The sequence below is a fragment of the Papio anubis genome, chromosome X (assembly GCF_008728515.1).
Source record: "Papio anubis isolate 15944 chromosome X, Panubis1.0, whole genome shotgun sequence".
Classification (NCBI taxonomy): domain Eukaryota; kingdom Metazoa; phylum Chordata; class Mammalia; order Primates; family Cercopithecidae; genus Papio; species Papio anubis.
In genome coordinates this window covers 138,609,426-138,629,652 of record NC_044996.1, presented here as the reverse complement: position 1 = coordinate 138,629,652, position 20,227 = coordinate 138,609,426, and the positions used below count along the sequence as shown (strand labels likewise).

Below are 20,227 nucleotides of genomic sequence, written 5' to 3'. Positions count from 1 at the left end.
TATCTAAGATACTAGGCACTACACATGTGGGAGATGTGGGAGATACAGTCCCTGCTTTCAGAGAGGAAATAATCCAGCCAGAGAATTGGAGACCTCAAGTGTTGACTGAGTGATGAAAACTGGTGAGAAGAACAGAGGAAGACTGGTGACTTCCAGCTGGGAATTCAGATGGGTTCATGAAGGAGAACATAGCAGGGCTTTGAAGAACAGCTAGAATATCAATATGAAGGCAAGGAAGGGAAAGTGAGGGAAGAGTCTCATATACATCATACACCCACTTTGTTCCAGGTTATATATTTCTGTCCCTTAATATGCAAAGCCCAAGGCTGAATAGAAGGGAGTATTTCGTCCTCAAATACTCAGGCATCAGTTGAGAAAGCTTGTGTTGCTCTCAAATTGCCTGGCTGTGAAGCAGGTGCACCCAGCCACCAGCGCTGCTTCCTCATCCTTCTCACTGTTGTATCGTGAGCTCCGGTGCTGCCAGCTGCAGGAAGCAGGCAGAACTTATCTACTGTCAGCCATTTTATATTAACCAAGGGCTGAATAGTTAGGGGGTTTGTGCTATGGTAAACAGATGGCAGTGAACCTCAGGGGTCCGAAACAGAGCTTGGGGCCAAGATGCTTCTGGTGAACGTGCATGTATTAAGTTAGAAGACACATGATCTATGGAGGCTCAGGTATGGACACACTGTAAAATCTTTGGGTCTAAGAAAAGATTTGAGGCATTAGTGTGGGGTGTCTGGATGAGACTAGGGTAATGTATGGAACAATTTTTTAGGTGGATCGCAGGAGTCAGGAGGGCACCATGGGATGGGTTTTCAGACATCAGTTCAGTAGATGACATGAACTTTTCTGTAAACTTATTGAGGGGACAGGCCTAGGGTTCTTTGTGTGGGGTTCCTCACAATGGAAAAATGGAACAGTATGTGAAATGGTTCTTGAAGAACTTCAAGATGGCAACAGAGGTACATGCTGCCAAGACTGAAAACCCAAAATATCTGCGTATGCCTTCTATGATATATACATGCAGCCTTCCAAGCACCCAAAATAAATCTCGCCAAAACTACCAGTTGAACATCATTCATCAAGGGAAGTTTAAATCTGAGTGATACATTAAGAGCCAATGTGTTGAAGCCATGTAGACTTATTAATAGTTTTCCATATACTTTAAGAATCCTTAGCAGAAAAAAAAGTCTTATGACATGTATTACAGTAGCAACAGATTGAAGGGCAGATGGAAACTGAATTGTTTCTTGCGTAAATTGGCTGCAGCTTTCTGTTCACAGTTAACTCATGTATAGTCTCTACTATAGACCCAGCCTTCTTCTGACAGCATCACATATAGGAACCAATTTTTAATCCTCAAAGCAGGGAAGAACTATTATTACAAACATATAACAGAGGAGCAGACTGGGACACAGAGAGGTGAGAGCAGCTATGCCCAGCATCACGTATGTAAGAAATTACAGAGCTCATGGTTGAACCTAAACTATTGCTGCTCAGAGCTACGCCCTTAACCAAGTCAGTGGCATGAAAAACCTTGATTGAAGCACCTGCCCTCTAGCTAGTGCATTCTCTCTCTCTCTTCCCCCCAGCCCGCCCCCGGGCTCCTCTGTCTATGCAAGTCTCACAACACATTATCAGGCTAAGAAAGGCAAGTGCTCTTTTATAAAGACATTGCTATCGTCCTGGAACGAGAGAGTCTTCGGGCCCCTGGCACCACCCCTTCTCCATCATATTTGTCTTGTAAAAGCACAGCAACTCTACCTGTCTCTGTTCCTTCTATACTGCCTATGGATCTTTGGTGCCTTTTCTGTCCCTTAGAGCTGTTCATTCATTCATGCAGTTTATCACCAAGCCTTGGAGACTTGTGAGGATTGTCTGTCTCAGTCCAGTTTCTGACTCATTTTATCAAAAATAAAGTTTGTCTGATTTTATCGTTTAGCTCTCAAAGGGTTCGTGTGTAGGGAGTGGCGAATTTGTGCTGTGATAACCATTAGACCTGACATTTCAGGGGCTCAGCCCATCCAACATTTATTCTCACTCTTGCTGTAGAACAGAGCTTCTCAACCTGGGTACTATTGACATTTGGGGCCAGATCATTCTCTGTGCTGGAGGCTGCCCTGTGCATTCTAGACTGTTGAGCAGCATCTGTGGCCTCTCCCCACGAGGTATCAGTAGCGCGTCTGCCCCACCGCAGCTATGACCACAAAATGTATCTTCCGACATAGCCAGATGTTCGGGAGATTACCGTGTGTTCAGTGCCTGTCTTGGTGGGAAGGTGGGGGTCTAGGAGGAGAGGGTTCTGCCATCCATTTGTCAGGGACCACCCTGACAGAGGCCCCATCATCTCGAATGTCACCAGCAGAAGAGACAGCTCCTCTGTGCTGTGGCTGGGAAAAGACATACCACATACTGCCCACGTTTGGCCAGAACGGGCCATGCAGCCTTTCTGACTTCAAGGAAGCTGGAAAGTGTTCTGGAGCACTTGGATTACTCAGGGTTCATTATCCCCAAGAAGGAGGTGTAGTCTTGTTTTTGTGGCCTCAGAGTTCCAGGTCAGGGCACCTTGCTTTAGCCGCTGTGGGTTAGCAGCAGGGGCTGTAAGGGCACAGTCACGTCGTGTGATGCCTCTGAGTGTCTGTCGTGTGTGCAGTGTCTTTACTTCTCCCAAATGGGCTTTCCAGACCTGGTTTTGTTTTGTCTCACATGATGGCTCTGAGACTTCTGCAAGACAGCAGTTTAAACATTCAGAGAGGCCTGGAAACGAGTGTCCCAGGGTCCGGATTGTGCCCAGCTCTGTTACGGAGTGTTGTGACCGCTCTAAGTGGATAATTCAGAATGCAAGATGTGAGAGGCTTGCATCATTATGAGAGGCCAGAAGCGTTTGGGGCCCTTAGGATAAAGACAGAATGAGGCTTCGAGGACCCTTTTCAAGAGGACGTTGTTAACATTTGTAGGCGATGTAGCATGACCCTGTTCCCGGACCAAAGCGAGGGTAGGACTGCTATTTCTTGCAGCCCAACAAGAAGATGCAGATGAACTGGGGAGGAAGAGAGTTTTTATTTCTGTAACCGGTTACAGGGAGAAGGCCTGGAAAATATTGCCCAGACCAACTCAAAATTACAGCTTTCTGGAGCTTGTATACCTTCTCAGCTATAAGTTTATGTGCAAGTGTGCATTCATCTAAAGACATAAGTCATTAACTTCTTTTAATCTGTAACTAAGGTCTGAGTCCTGGAGACCTTCCTCTGGAGCCTCAGTAAATTGACTTCATCTAAATGGGTCCAGGTGCCTGGGGTGATTACCCTCATCTTGTCTGCTGCTACATCATGGAGGTTTGGGGAGTTCCTTCAGACCCCCATAAACTTGTTTGTGGAGGTTTGGGGAGTTTCTTCAGACCCCCAATAAAACTTGTTTAATCCTAAACGGGTCCTGTTAAGAATGCCTTCGTTATCTTGTCATGCTTCGAGGCCCAGGAGAGGCCTGGGCAAAACTCTTGGTGGGCTTTTGTTCCGTTCCAGCCTTTGTATGAGGGCACTGGCTCTATCAGCCTTTTTTTTTTTTATTATTATTATACTTTAAGTTCTAGGGTACATGTGCATAACGCGGTAAGGGTTTGTTGCATATGTAAGTGATTTCTGAAGCTATGTTGCTGTGCGTTGCACCCATCGCAAACCTCGTCAGCACCCAACAACTCGTCATTTACATCAGGTATAACTCCCCAATGTCCTCTCCTCCTACGATAGCCCCGCGTGTGATGTCCCTTCCCCGAAGCCCGCGGATCTCATTGTTCAGTTCCCACCCAGAGTGCAGAACATGCGTGTTTGGTTTCTGTTCCCTGCGATAGTTTGCTAAGAATGATGGTTTCCAGGCTGCATCCATGTCCCTACAAAGGACACACAACCTATCCTTTTTTATGGCTGCAAGGTAATATTCCACGGTGGTGTATGTGCCACATTTCCTTTCTTTAATCCAGTCTGTCACTGATGGACATTGCCATTCCAGTTCATATTATGTGAATGCGCTCTGTAATGAATACATATGTGTATGCGTGTCTTTATAGCAGCATTCGATTTTATAATCCTTTGGGTATATCAACCGATACCAAAGCCTGTAGAGACATTGAACAAAAAAGAGAATCTTAGACCAATATCCCTGATGAACATCGATGCAAAACCTCAGTAAAATACTGGCAAACCGGATTCAGCAGCACATCAAAAGCTTATCCCACCATGATCAAGTGGGTTTATCCCTGGGATGCAAGGCTGGTCTAACATTGGCAAAATCAATAAACATAATCCAGCATATAAACAGGAACTAAAGACAAGAACCATTACGATTATCTCAATAGACGAAAAGGCTTTTGACAAAATTCAACAGCCCTTCATGCTAAAACGCCAATAAATTCGTATTGATGGAATGTACCTCAAAAATAATAAGAGCTACTTATGACAAAACCCACAGCCAATATCATACTGAATGGGCAAAATCACTGAAGCTTTTAAGATTTAACTTCACCACTCCGTCAGTGCTGGAACAGTTATGACGGAGGCCTGTGTTAGTGAGACCTGGCCTGCCACAACCCGACTCCAAGAGGTTAAGAGGGAGCTTGTGCTAGATACTAATACTGATTTTAAAAAATATTTTAGTACATAACGAAAGTTCTGGCTTGCGCCCTCTCTATTTTTGTTCTTGGGGAACTCGTGTGCTCATTTTCGGGACTTCCTTGCCAGGGCTCCCGCTTCCCGTGGCTGAGTTGCTGTAACTCAAAGTAATAGAAATCACAACGTCTCTTCCTGTTCCAGGGTCAGAAGCCCCTGTGGTCCCCAGGCAATCCCAGGGAACCCAGAGGCCTCTTTATTTCTCTTTGCTCGCAGCTTAGTTTATTTTTAATAAGATAGCTGTTTTAGGATCCTGTGTGGAGGATGCTGAATCAGTTTCTGGCTTAGGCATCAACTTTTTCTCACTTACATTCTATCTGCCTTTTTGTCAAATGACAATAAACTTTCTTCTCTCATGAGTTGAGTCACATTGTTTAGTGGTGATTTTATATAAAAATATGTTTCACCAGATGGATGATGATTTCCTAGCATTTTGTTCTAGCACAGTGACATAACAGTACTATATCATATGTCACTGATATCTTCGACCATTACTTGTGACAATTCATTTTCTTAATTTGGGGGAGGATTTTAAAAATCTCAGTAGAATTATTGTCCTGGCGGGGCGGAGCAAGATGGCCGAATAGGAACAGTTCCAGTCTCCAACTCCCAGCGCGAGCGACACAGAAGACCGGTGATTTCTGCATTTTCAACTGAGGTACTGGGTTCATCTCACTAGGGAGTGCCGGACAATCGGTGCTGGTCAGCTGCTGCAGCCCGACCAGCGAGAGCTGAAGCAGGGCGAGGCATCGTCTCACCTGGGAAGCGCAAGGGAAGTGGAATCCTTTCCACTCCAGGGAACTGAGACACACAACACCTGGAAAATTGGGTAATTCCCAACTTCCAATACTGTGTTTTAAGCAAACAGGCACACCTGGAGATATTATCCCACACCTGGCCGTGGGAGGGTCCCATTGACCCACGAGCCTCCCCTCATTGCTAGCACAGAAATTCATGATATCATGTGGCAAGGCAGCAGGGAGGTTAGGGAGGGGCTCACCATTGCTGAGAGGCTTTAAGAAACAAAGCCCGCTGGGAAGCTCGAACTGGGTGGAGCCTCACAGCAGCTCATGGAAACCTGCCTGTCTCTGTAGACTCCAATTTGGGACAGGGCACAGATAATGTAAATGCAAAAGCAGCAGAAAACCCCAAAGTGACGAAAACAACTCTGTCTGATGGAAGCTGGAAGAGAGCAGTGATCTCCCAACACGGGGAGGGTGAGATCTGAGAAAGGGACAGACTGCCAGCTCTCGTGGGCGGGTCCCTGACCCCTGAGTAGCCCACCTGGGAGACATCCCCCACTAGGGGCAGTCTGGACACCCCATTGCACTGCCAGGTGGAGTACACCCTGAGAGGAAGCCTCCAAAAAGCAAGAATCAGGACAGGGACACTCGCTGTTCAGCAATATTCTATCTTCTGCAGCCTCTTGCTGCTGATACCCAGGCAACAGGGTCTGGAGTGGACCTCAAGCAATGTCCAACAGACCTACAGCTGAGGGTCCTGACTGTTAAAGGAAAACTATCAAACAGGAAGGATTACCTACACCAAAACCCCATCAGTAACACTCTCATCATCAAAGACCAGAGGCAGATAAAACCACAAAGATGTGAAAACCAGGCAGAAAGCATAGCATCTCCCCGCAAAGGAGCGCAGCGCCTTCATCGCCAGCAACGGATCAAAGCTGGACGGAGAATGACTGACGCAGATGAGAGAAGAAGGCTTCAGTCCATCAAACTTCTTGTGAGCTAAATGGGAGGAATTACTGCACCAGCCGCGAAAGAAACTAAAAATCTTTGAAAAAAAGTGGAAGAATTGATGGCTAGGAGTAATTAATGCAGAGAAGGTCCTAAACGAAATGAAAGAGATGAAAACCATGATATGAGAAATACGTGACAAATGCACAAGTCAAAGTAACCGAATTGACCAACTGGAAGAAAGAGTATCACGCATTGAGGATCAAATGAATGAAATGAAGGAAGAGAAACCAAAAGAAAAAGAAGAAAAGAAAGTTCTGCAACAAAGCCTGCAAGAAGTATGGATTATGTAAAAAGACCAAATCTACGTCTGATTAAAGTGCCTGAAAGAGGGGGAAATGGAACCAGTTGAAAACACCTTCAGGATATCATCCAGGAGAACTTCCCCGAACCTAGTAGGGCAGGCCAACATTCAAATCCAGGAAATACAGAGAACGCCACAAAGATACTCCCCAGAAGAGCAACTCCAAGACACATAATTGCCAGATTCACCAAAGTGGAATGAAGGAAAAAATCTTAAGGGCAGCCATAGAGAGAAAGGTCGGGTTACCCACAAAAGGGAAGCCCATCAGACTAACAGCAGATCTCTCGGCAGAAACTCCAAGCCAGAAGAGAGTAAAATAATATTCAACATTCTTAAAGAAAGCACTTTTCAACCCAGAATTTCATATCATCCAGCCAAACTAAGTTTCATAAGGAAGGAGAAATAAAAATCCTTTACAGATAAGCAAATGCTAGAGATTTTGTCACCACCTAGCCTGCCTTACAAGAGACCCTGAAGGAAGCACTCAACATGGAAAGGAACAACCGTACCAGCCATTGCAAAACATGCCAAAATGTAAAGACCTTCCTCCTCATCGAGGCTAAAGAAACTTCGCATCAACTAACGAGCGTTGCAAAATAACCAGTTAATATCATAATGGCAGGATCGCGTCTTCACACATAATGTACGGAAAGCCAACCTAAATGTAAATGGACTAAATGCTCCACCAAAAGACATAGACTGGCAAACTGGATAAAGAGTCAAGATCCATCAGTTCTGTTGTATTCAGGAGACCCATCTCACACGCAGAGACATACATATAGTTCAAAATAAAGGGATGGAGGAAGATTTACTAAGCAAATGGAGAACAAAAAGAAAGCAGGGTTGCAATACTAGTCTCTGATAAACAGGATCTTAAACCATCAAAGATCAAAAGAGACAAAGGCAAGGTTACATAATGGTAAAGGATCAATCTCAACAGGAAGAACCAACTATCCTAAATATATATGCACCCAATACAGGAGCACCAGGATTCATAGCAAGTCCTTAGAGACTTACAAAGAGACTTAGACTCCCATGCTGCAATAATAATGGAGACTTCAACACTCCACTGTCAACATTAGACAGATCAACGAGACAGAAAGTGAACAAGGATATCCAGGAATTGAACTCATCTCTGCAGCAAGCAGACCTAATAGACATCTATAGAACTCTCCACCCCAAATCACCGGAATATACATTCTTCAGCACCACATCGCACTTTATTCCAAAATTGACCACATAATTGGAAGTAAAGCACCTCAGCAAAATGTACAAGAACAGAAATTATAACAAACTGTCTCTCAGGACCACAGTGCAATCAAACTAGAACTCAGGACTAAGAACCAATCAAAACCGCTCAACTACATGGAAACTGAACAACCTGCTCCTGAATGACTACTGGGTACATAAAATCTAAAATGAAGGTGCAGAAAACAAAGATGTTCTTTGGAAACCAATGAGAACAAAAGATGTAACATACCAGAATTCTGGGACATTTAAAAGCAGTGTGTAGAGGGAAATTTATAGCACCTTCAAATGCCCACAAGAGAAAGCAGGAAAAGATCTAAAAATTGACACCTAACATCACAATTAAAAGAACTAGGAGGGAAGGGGCGAGCAAAACACATTCTCGAAGCCAGCAGAAGGCAAGAGTCCAAGATCGTAGGAGCAGAACTGAAGGAGATAGAGACACAAAAACCCTCCAAAAAAATCAATGAATCCAGGAGTTGGTTTTGAAAAGATCAACAAAATTGACAGACCACTAAAGACTAATAAAAGAAGAAAAGAGAGAAGAATCAACAGATGCAATAAAAATGATAAAAAGTGTGGATATCACCACCGAGGACCCACAGAAATACACAAACTACCATCAGAGAATTATAAACACCTCCCCACGCAACAACTAGAAAATCTGTAAAAGAAAATGGATAATTTCCTTGGACACTTACACCTTCCAAGACTAGATCCAGAAGAAGTTGAATCCCTGAATAGACCAATAGCAAGCTCTGAAATTGAGGCACACTAATAGCCTACCAACCAAAAAAGTCCAGGACCAGATGGATTCACAGCCGAATTCTACCAGAGGTACAAGGAGGAGCTGGTACCATTCCTTCAGAAACTATTCCAATCACAGAAAAAAAGAGGAATCCTCCCTAACTCATTTTATTATGAGGCCAACATCATCCTGATACCAGCCCGGCGAGACACAAGAAAAAGAGAATTTCCAGGGACCAACATCCCTGATGAAATACACAATTGATGCAAAATCCTCAATAAAATACTGGCAAACCGGATTCAGCAGCACATCAAAAGCTTATCCACTCATGATCAAGTGGGCTTCATCCCTGATGTGCTGGTTCAACATTGACAAATCAATAAACATAATCCAGCATATAAACAGAACCAAAGACAAGAACCATGATATCTCACAGATGCAGAAAAGGCTTTTGACAAAGTTCAACAGCCTTCATGCTAAAAACGCCAATAAATTCGGTATTGATGGAACGCATCAAAAATAATAAGAGCTATTATGACAAACCCACAGCCAATATCATACTGAATAAGGCAAAACTGGAAAATTCCCTTGAAAACTGGTGATAAGATAGGATGCCCTCTCTCACCAATTTATTCAACATAGTGTTGGAAGTTCTGGCTAGGGCAATCAGGCAAGAGAAAGAAATCAAGGGTATTCAGTTAGAAAGAAGTCAAATTGTCCCGTTTTTGCAGATGACAATAAGTACGAAATCCCATCGCCTCAGCGAAAATCTCCTGGGCTGATAAGCAACTTCAGCAAAGTCTCAGGATACAAAATTAATGTGCAAAATCACGTGCTATCTTATACACCAGTAACAGACAAACAGAGAGCCAAATCAGCGAATGAACTCCATCTCACTGCAATTGTCGTAAAGAGAATCAAATACCTAGGAACTAACTTACAAGGGATGTAAAGGACCTGTTCAAGGAGAACTACAAACCACTGCTCAGTGAAATAAAAGAGACACAAACAAATGGAAGAACATACCATGCTCATGGATAGGAAGAATCAATATCGTGAAAAATGGCCATACTGCCCAAGGTTATTACACAGATTCAATGCCATCCCATCAAGCTACCAATGAATTTCTTCACAGAATTGGAAAACTGCTTTAAAGTTCATATGGAACCAAAAGATTCAAGATCTCCAATGCATAATCCTAAGTCAAAAGAACAAAGCTGGAGGCATCACACTACCTGACTTCAAACTATACTACAAAGGCTACAGTAACCGTTTCAGCATGGTACTGGTACCAAAAAAAACAGAGATATAGACTAATGAACAGAACCGAGTCCTCAGAAATACTACCACACATGTACAGCCATCTGATCTTTGACAAACCTGAGAGAAACAAGAAATGGAAAAGTGACTCCTATTTAATAAATGGTGCTGGGAAAATTCACATAGCCATAAGTAGAAAGCTGAAATCCAAATGGATCCTTTCCTTACCCTTATATGAAAATTAATTCAAGATGGATTGGTGACTTAAATGCTAGACCTTAATACCTCATAAAAACCCTAGAGGAAAACCTAGGTAGTACCATTCAGGACATAGGCATGGGCAAAGACTTCATGCTCCAACACCAAAGCAACGGCAGCAAAAGCCAAAATTGACAAATGGGATCTAATTAAACTAAAAAAGCTTCTGCACAGCAAAAGAAACTACCATCAGAGTGAGCAGGCAACCTACAGAATGGGAGAAAATTTGCAATCTACCTTAATCTGACAAAGGGCTAATATCCAGAACCTGGGCTAAAGAACTCGCTAAACAAATTTACAAAGAAAACAAACAACCCCATCAAAAGTGGGCAAAGGATATGAACAGATATTTCTCAAAAGAAGACATTCATACGGGCCAACAGATACATGAAAAATGTTCGTCATCACCGCCATCAGAGAAATGCAAATCAAACCACAATGAGATACCATCTCACACCAGTTAGAATGGCAATCACAAAGGTCAGGAAACAACAGATGCTGGAGAGGATGTGGAGAAATAGGAACACTTTTACACTGTTGGTGGATTGTAAACTAGTTCAACCATTATGGAAAATAGTACGGCGATTCCTCAAGGATCTAGAACTAGATGTACCATATGATCCAGCCATCCCACATTGGGGATATACCCAAAGGGTTATAAATCATGCTGCTATAAAGACATAGCGCACACATATGTTCATTGCGCACTATCTCACAATAGCAAAGACTTGGAATCGCAACCCAATGTCCATCAGTGACAGACTGATTAAGAAAATGTGGGCACATATACACCATGGAATACTATGCAGCCATAAAAGGATGAGTTTGTGTCCTTTGTGGGGACATGGATGCAGCTGGAAACCATCATTCTTAGCAAACTATCAAGAACAGAAAACCAAACACCGCGATGTTCTCACTATAGGTGGAACTGAACAATGAGATCACTTTGACTTGGGAAGGGGACATCACAATAATCGGGCCTATTATGGGAGGGAGGGGGAGGGATTGCATAGGATTTATACCCTGGATGTAAATGACGAGTTGGAGTGGTGGCACGCAACATGGCACAAGCATACATATGTAACAAACCTGCATCGCTATGCACATGTACCCTAGAACTTAAAGTATAATAATAATAATAATAATAATAATAAAGAATTATTTTGTCCCTACCACCACTTAGACTACTTAAACAAGTAAAACAACAGCAACAACAACAACAACAACAAAACAAAACAAAAAACTGTCCACTTTAATTTCCCTGTGTTCTGTTTATCAAATTTAATAATTCCTTTTCCAGGTCATTGGATCTCAGTTATAAATGAGTCTCAGTTTACAGTTTGGTAAAAATATTTATCTTTTTCAGTGGTGAGGGAGAAACAGTCTTTTATCAGAGCAGTTGATGATAATTTTTAAAATATAGTAGTGAATAAACATTTTTAAAAAATTTAACACTTTTCTAGTATATGAGCGTACTCAGGATGAAGTATGTTATCAAAATAATTTTGGAATACAGGACTAAATATACCTATGAAAAATATAAAATGATGCCAGGCATGGTGGCTCACACCTGTAATCCCAGTGCTTTGGGAGGCCAAGGCAGGAGGATTGCTTGAGCCCAGGAGTTCAAGACCAGCCTGGGCAGCATGGAGAGACCCCATCTCTACAAAAGAATTTAAAATATAGCTGGGCATGGTGGCATACACCTGTGGTCCCAGCTACTTGGGAGGCTGAGGCAGGAGGATTGCTTGAGCCCAGGAGTTCGAGACTGCAATGAGCTATGATCATACCACTGCACTCCAGCCTGAGCGATAATGCGAGACCCTGTCTCTAGAAAATACAAATCGAAAATATAAATTAAACAAAAGAAGGTGACTCTGCCAGGAGCCTTCTATTTTATCTAGTGACTGAGTTGTGCTCTTTATCTTTGAAATGACAGTTTCAAAGATATCAGTTTGGAGATGTCAGTTCCTGGGTTCCTGATGAATAATAGAACAAGCTCCCAAAGTAGGGTTGTTATCTTGTGAGCCAAAAAGTGCAGTTCTAGTTCTCTCTTTTCAGTAAATCTAAAGTGGTCCAGAGAAACAGCACAGGGACTAAGCAATCTACCTTTTTATGAAAAGTGTTTAAAAATGCAAATGAAAGGGTAAAAAGGCAAGCAACCCCAGAGCGTGCTAAATAATTCTTTAGAATAATTAATTCTTAGTTCTACACTTGTCTGAAATACCCAGCAACACCACTGCCATTCCCAGGCCAGGGTGCCTGCATCTCTTGACTGGGCCTGACGTCGATCTGATCTTCCAGCTCACACTTGGGGAGGATTGTGCTCTGGTGGTAATGACAGGATCCTGTGAGTGCCTTTCAAAAGCAAATGGAAAATACAGGCTCTTTACATGAATTTATTCCAGGAGCCTGTATTCTCCTGGGGTTTTAAACACACAGAGGCTTGACTCGAATGTCAAGTTCAAAACGCCCTCTAAATTTGCATCACTGGGAGCCACGAGCAAGAGAGGCTTCCTGGCTCGCTTCTCTATGTACCCACTTTCTCTCTCTGCTGACCCTGATGAAGGATTCTAAGTGGCTGCAAATGGCAGGCTCTGTCAGCCTGTCTCCAAAAAGTCTTCTGAAGGAAATTTCTATACCCTGGAAGAAAGTGTGGGATGAGAGGAGTGGATGGGAAGCATCTTAAGGTTACTTGCTGCCTTTTGAAACCCTGCTGGAGATGGTAACCAAGTCCCGGAATTCTTCCTGCAGCCTGGCGTGTCTGTGTGTCAGCTTGACCTTATCTTTCTGAAGCAGGTGCACTGAGCCCATGTAAAGCGCACAGATGTCATGTCCTGCTCTCACAGAATCAGCTATGCCACAGACTGCAGGCGTCTCATTATGAATCTTCTTTAATATATTCATCTAAACATATTCACCTTGCTTTCCCTGTCTTTCTCAGCTTTAAAAAAAAAAACCCCACACACAAAGAGGCTGACTTTTCCCATCACTAACCTTGTCCAAGGTCAGGGGCAATTTGGGGACATCACAGGGCCCCAGTGACTGTCAGTTTAAACCCATTGCATTAATCTATTTTACATTTTGAAATACCTATAATTACAAAAGTCGCCCATGCCGTTATATGCACAAATGATTGGGATGACTTACACAGGGGTGGGGGGCTTCCCAGGAGGAATGCCTCTTTGGTTTTATGTAAAAGCTGTAAGGGCATTCACGTTCTGCACCTGATTCTAGTCGGTTCATGCATTTTAATTCTCGGTTTTTATCTGCTACATTTTGCCTACCCAGGAAACACGTTTAGGCCTCTCCTAGAAGGTGTTCCTTCTAGAGCTCCTCAGAAAATGATAACATTGTCTGATAAATAGGAAATGGATCAATTATTTCATAATTATTCATTTGTTTGTAACTTAGTTTTTCCTAGCAATTTCAATATTTTGGATTTTATTGAAATACAGAACTTACATTTAAAAAACTAACCATCCTATTCTGGTGTTGATGAATTCCCCTAATTTGGAATTTCTAACAGCTTTTAAAGGTATACGTTGCATGCCATTATATTCTAATTTAAAGATTTTTAGTAAATGTATAGAGTTGAGCAACCTACTTTCAGAACATCTCCTTCATCCCTAAAAGATCCTTTCCATTCCCCATTTGTAATCCCTCCTCACCCTCACTTCTAGCCTCATTTAATTACTTTTTATTTTTGTTTGTTTATGTTTGTGGGGTTGTTTTTTGTTTTGTTTTGTTTTGAGACAGGGTCTTGCTTTGCCACCCAGGCTGGAGTGCAGTGGCATGATCATAGCTCACTGAAGTTTCAACTGCCTGGGCTCACACAATCCTGCCTTAGTCTGTAGAGTAGCTGGGACTACAGGCACATGCCACCACACCCAGCTTTTTTTTTTTTTTTTAATTTCTTATAGAGATGGGCTTTCACTATGTTGCCCAGGCTGGGCTCAAACCCCTACCTAGGCTCAAGTGATTCTTCCACCTCAGCCTCCCAAAGTGCCGAGATTACAGGCATGAGCCACTGCACTCGGCCCTCATTTAATTCTTTTACTTTTTTTTTTTTTTGAGACAGAGGCTCGTTCTGTCACCCAGGCCAGAGTGCGGTGGCTCAATCTCAGCTCACTGCAACCACCGCCTCCTGGGTTCAAGTGATTCTTTTGCCTTAGCTTCCTGAGTAGCTGGGATTACAGGGACCTGCCACAACACCCGGCTAATTTTTGTATTTTTTAGTAGAGACAGGGTTTCGCCATGTTCACTAGGCTGGTCTCCAACTCCTGACCTCAAGTGGTCCATCTGTCTTGGCCTCCCAAAGTTCATTTAATTCTTGATTTGACATTTTTTAGACTTGCTGAAAACTGAGAAAATAAACTTTTCACTGCGGTCCTACCAAGTTTGACGCTGTTCCCGCTGGCTGTGTGTGTTGGCGTCTATGTGTGGCTTCATAATCTCTCCTGTACATATTAACATTGTGCCTGCAGCCTTATGATATCTTCACCTTCTTAAATCACAGGGCAGCATAATTTCCGCATCACTTTTTCATTTGTGGTACATACAAGGATGCTTCATACCTAATGCCATTTCCATCCTTTTAAACCACAGGCACATCCATCTGGAAGGCCTTTTTCTTCACCCCCAACTTCAACCCCGTGGGTTCCAACGGATGCTTTGCCACACATGTGTGCTTCTGTTTCGGGAGTTACGTCACTCATCACGACCCACCTTTACTCTTTGATATTTCCAAAGATCCAAGAGAGAGAAACCCATTAACTCCAGCAACCGAGCCCCGGTTTTATGAAATCCTCAAAGTCATACAGGAAGCTGCGGACAGACACACCCAGACCCTGCCAGAGGTGCCCAACCAGTTTTCATGGGACAACTTTCTTTGGAAGCCCTGGCTTCAGCTGTGCTGTCCTTCCTCCGGCCTGTCTTGCCAGTGCGACAGAGAAAAACAGGATAAGAGACTGAGCCACTAGCTGTGCCTGGGGACCAGACAGATGCATGTGGCAAAGCTCACCATCTTCATTACAAACACATGCCTGAGAGTGGCACTGGGGAAACATAACTCCGTCTACACCTTGGATTTGAACTGATTCTCTATTTTATCACCTGAAAGCTTGGGCCAGAGCTCAACAGCTACTCAACTGAAGGGGTGAAGGGGATGAGGTCTGTAGTATACAGAGAGGAAGATGGTAGGTTTATGCCTTCTGTGGCCAGTCTTGGACTCATGGAAATAGAATGAATAGAGGGGCATTCACAAGGCACACCAGTGCAAGCAGATGACAAAAAGGTGCAGAAGGCAATCTTAGAACAGAAAGGTGCAGGAGGTACCTTAACTCACCCCTAAGCAAATATCTATGTCAACAGTTTAAGTTATCATTTACTCTATAATCTGAAGTGATGCAATAACCAGCATAATAAAAAGGCAATCACATAAAAAAGAGTTTAGCCATCTAAACGTAAGTAACTTTAAGATGAATGAAAGATCTTCTTTAGGAATAATAGATGATGGTAAGTTCCACTTTGGTTATTGGAAGGCAAGTCATTATTACTGGTATTCGTTAAAACACATATCAAATGCTTTTCATCACATATATAGTTATACATACACACACACACACACACACACACACAGTATATTCTTTCCTCAAGAGGGTTAAGATGTCTAAAATAGGGACCTAGAAGCTTATCACTATTTAAGTAAATACAGTAGAAGCTCACAAATAGATTTCTTTGCACAATGATTTTTTGTAAAATTTTATAGTAATAATCCCAAGGGAAATCTCTTCTAAACTGATTTCCATTCCATAATTTGTAGTATAATTCTTGGATTACACTGTTTTCTTCGGGGAATGGAAATTCTGAATTAAAAGCCCACTGTGGAGATACTATGGTTCAGGGAATCTCTTCCAATGTAATTCAGAATCATTGGCCTAGAAAGTCTCTGATATTTGGAGGGGAACAAAAATCACTCACAAGCAATCCATGTTCTATACACATAAGCATAATTTCCTTTAGTTCTAGGCAGAAGTTAGTCATCAGAGAACAGTCATGTATGCAAGTTTTGTGGCTGAGAAATTTCTGTGCTTCCGATCCACAATGAGATGCATGATTTTGTTTTCATCCCATTTTCCCCAAGCCCCTGTAAATCAGGGAAGATGCACAACTGATCGTCTGGGAGAGGGCCTGATAGTGGTACAGCTGGAGATAGTTTCAAAGTCTAAACCACCAGCCCATCCCGAGGAAAGGCTCCTATGGAATGGAAAGTGCAATCATTTCTTCAGATATAAGACTTTCCCCAACAATGTGATTGGATTCCTTTATGGCAAAATCGAGAGAAGCTGCCATCCACCTGCTTACACATTCATCTTTTTTGCGGACTTGTCTGACCACCTTCTGTTTGCCTAGAGTTTGCTCAATTCCAAGACAGTGCCCATGGGTGGAACACCTGTAACCCACACAGCGGTTTGCAGAGAATGTTAGCCATGACTTGGGCTTTCTGAAAGTTGGCTATAATTTCTCTATCCCTGCCCACAACTCTGGGAAGTTGGAGCAAGAAGGGCATACTATTGGGCTGGGAGGATTCAACAACATTTCCCCAGTTGCCCTTTCATTTCTTCTATTTCAGATGTTGATTTTGCTTCTCTTCTAAACAAAACAAAACAAAACAAAACAAAAAAAGAAAGAAGTGATTCCTACCCCCTAACTCCAGAATTGTTGAAAGCTGAAAAGCATACAGGATTCTTCCTTTTAACGTGGATTCCCCATTCCAGAAATTGTGGGAGAATATGTCTTCTTGCTTTAGAAAACATTCTTATTAGAGAGGGTACTAGCTTACTAATGATGTGTTAGGATTGCTGCTGATACTGTCATGTGGAAACACTTAAAGGCACTATTATAAACTTATCCTATAAGATAACAATGTTTACTCAAAGTCTAACATATTCAATGCAAGTAAGACTTTCTGAAAACACTTGATGATGTGGGGATGCTGCGGGATTAAATAACTTGAAGAGCCTTTATAGATTATATGAATGCCTATTTGTGTCTAGAACTAGTTATTTAACCTGTAAAATGTCAACAGCAAATGAAGGATGAAGTATATCTCTAGATGCAAATATATTGAGTTTAAAAGTGCCTCAAAATAATTGAGATCACATTTCAGGACATTTGGAAATCAGGTTGATTTGTGGTAACCATAATCATCTTAAATTTCAAACCATTTACCATCTGAAAGTTTTGATTTGAATGTATAACAGGAAATTGGAATTCTTTTGTCCAGGAGAAACCTCACAAACCTTCTTTAAGGCATAGTTTTGTTGTTTGTTTGTTTGTTTGTTGCAGAGCTGTAAGGCATGGCTGCTTGTTTACAAAGCATCTCCTTCATATTCCCTCTGGAGTTGTATATCCAAACCTTAGTGGGTTTTGAAACTTTAAGCAAATTCTTTTAAAAAATTATTATATTTCTAGCATTACTAGATATTAAAAGTTAAGCAAATACATTAATGATGTATACATTGGCATCATTTCACAAGATCAAGAATGCTGCAGGAAAAGCAAAATTGCAATCTACGTATCTATGGTACTAAAGAAGTCCTGTTTTTCAAAAATGGAAGCCCACTTCTCAGATTTTTCTGAAGGGCATACAATGAAAAGTGGAGGGGAAAAACACACACACAAAAACAAGTATTTGGCTTGTCACAGGAATCTGATTGCATTAAGTGGAAGGATTATTTACAATATGTTAATGCAAAGTTAAAATTTTTCCTTGGCAATTAAAAATGCTGTGCGCTAATACCCTGCTTTATAATGTGACTCAATTCAGCAATGTGGGGAATGTTTACTACATTTCCAGCTTGATGTCAAGCAATGCAGAATACAAGTTCCAGTTCTGCAAAGATTCATCAACTTTCTTAGCTCAAGAGAGAGGCTGAGACATGCAGAGAGGAATAAGACATAAAATAGCTCTGACCTCTATGATCCAAGAGTGGGAAAAGGCTAGATTATTACCCATCAGGCATACTCTCTAAGGCCTTTTTAGGAGCCTACAAAAATGTTTTAATTTCTTTTATAATCAGAAGAAAAGAAACTGAACATTGGGGATTGGAAATGATATTGGCATTTGCACCAACATAGTCATAAAACAGTACGTTAATATGTTTTTACTATATATATATTATATAGTACAATCTATTTAATATGTTTTGCCTTTGTGACCCATGAAAGTCTTACTGGGCCCTGGGGAAGGTATCCTACCCTGGTGAAGCAGCTGCTTTGCTCTACAAATACCTGAGGCAGAAATTTGATTTGAAAAATATTATTCTCTCTTCTCTTTGTTTCAACCGGATTCCTTAGGAAAACCAAACCAGTGTCAGAACAAATCCCTGAAGCAGTAAGAAGCTGGAGTGAGAAGGGCATGGTATTGGGACTAGGATTGGCTCTCATGCGACCGAGCTATTCTCATAAAACGACAAAAAGTGTCCATAGAGAGTCTGCTGGCAAGTACGTGGCCATAGGGAGCCGACATGCCCGGGAGGAAAGGTGTTGATTACACGGAGACTTCTAAAAGCTAAAGACTTGTTACCTTCTCTTTAGTGCCTAGAGAATGTGATGTGTGATGCAAACGCTCAAAACCTCTTAAATTGTAGCTGTCTGACCTCTATGGACCTCACATCCATCCCAGGCTTCATGGACAAAGATTCTACACTTGGCCACACTTTAGCCAAGCTCCTCAGCCTTCTCCCAGGCCCAATCTGGGCACTTCCTTGTAAAATCCAGTTTTGGCAAGAAGTCTGTTAAGTCAGTTTAGCAAGAACACCTAACCTCCCCATATCTGTTCAACCTCAGTATCTGATCAGGCTCCTCAGCCTCCACCATACCCCAGGTGATGTCTGGTCACCTGGCCTGCCTTCAGCTAGAATCCTGTTAGGTCAGTTTAGCTGAATGCTCCCTGATATTTCCTGTTGGTAATCTTCCATCCACTGCCCCTCACCATGTTCCCTGTCTATAAATCCCCACTTTTCCATGGTGTATTCAGAGCTGAGCCCAGTCTCTCTCGCCTACTACAAGTCCCCATTGCTGTGGTCCCTGTAGCCATCACGATGGTCCTGAATAAAGTCTTGCTTACTGTGCTTGAATAGGTAGCATTGAAGAATTTTTTTCTTTGACATCATCCATGACAACATGAAACCTACTGGGACAGCATGACTGTGCAGGGTCTTCAGAGCTCAGCTTTCTGAGGCCCTCAGCATTCTTGCTTTTCCGACACCGTGAACCTGTTCCTGTTCTGTGTTGCAAGAGATCACTCAAGCCAGTGTTACTTAATACCATCTCTTTGTGTAATAGATCTGAATAAAGTAATTGTAACATACCAACATTTTACTTTGTTGAGTATTATTTCAGTGGGAGCCTTTCCAATGAAGGAAACATCAGCTTTCCGTATTAGAATGCAAGCAGCTTAAAAACTACCCATGTCTTTCTGAAAAGGAAACATTGCCATGTAACTATGTATCAGTTTTCTAAGAACTTCATGGGCCTTCTGTATAGGAGACCCTCAAATTTGGGAGTTCATCTGAGAATGGTTCTACTCATTAAGTTCAAATCCTCTAAATGATTTTTTGGTAAGTTTATCTTTTTTTTTTCTTTTCACAGAGTCTCACTCTGTCGTCTAGGCTGGAGTGCAGTGGCGCAATCTTGGCTCACTGCAAACTCCACCTCCTGGGTTCAAGCGATTCTCCCACCTCAGCCTCCCGAGTAGCTGGGACTATAGGTGTGAACCACCACACCTGGCTAATTTTTGTATTTTTTAGTAGAAATGGGGTTTCATCATGTTGGCCAGGCTGATCTCAAACTCCTGACCTCAGGTGATCCACCCACTCTGGCCTCCCAAAGTGCTGGGATTATAGGTGTGAGCCACTGAGCCTGGCCTTGGTAAGTTTATCTTACCTGGCAAATACATTACATCTTCAAAGTAGCAAATTGTACA

General features: G+C 42.3%; 1 protein-coding gene across 6 annotated transcripts in view; it reads left to right on the top strand.

Annotated features, from left to right (window-relative positions):
- The window catches only part of STS (steroid sulfatase), a 211,852-nt gene extending 192,236 nt beyond the window's left edge, over positions 1 to 19,616 (top strand). For all 6 annotated transcript variants that reach the window (XM_009197146.4, XM_009197147.4, XM_009197148.4 and 3 more), the window contains one exon: positions 14,845 to 19,616. In XM_009197146.4, the coding sequence (XP_009195410.2) occupies positions 14,845 to 15,218 (374 nt within the window). In that variant the 3' untranslated portion in view covers positions 15,219 to 19,616. The remainder of the gene's footprint in view (positions 1 to 14,844) is intronic.
- Positions 19,617 to 20,227: the final 611 nt, after the last annotated feature.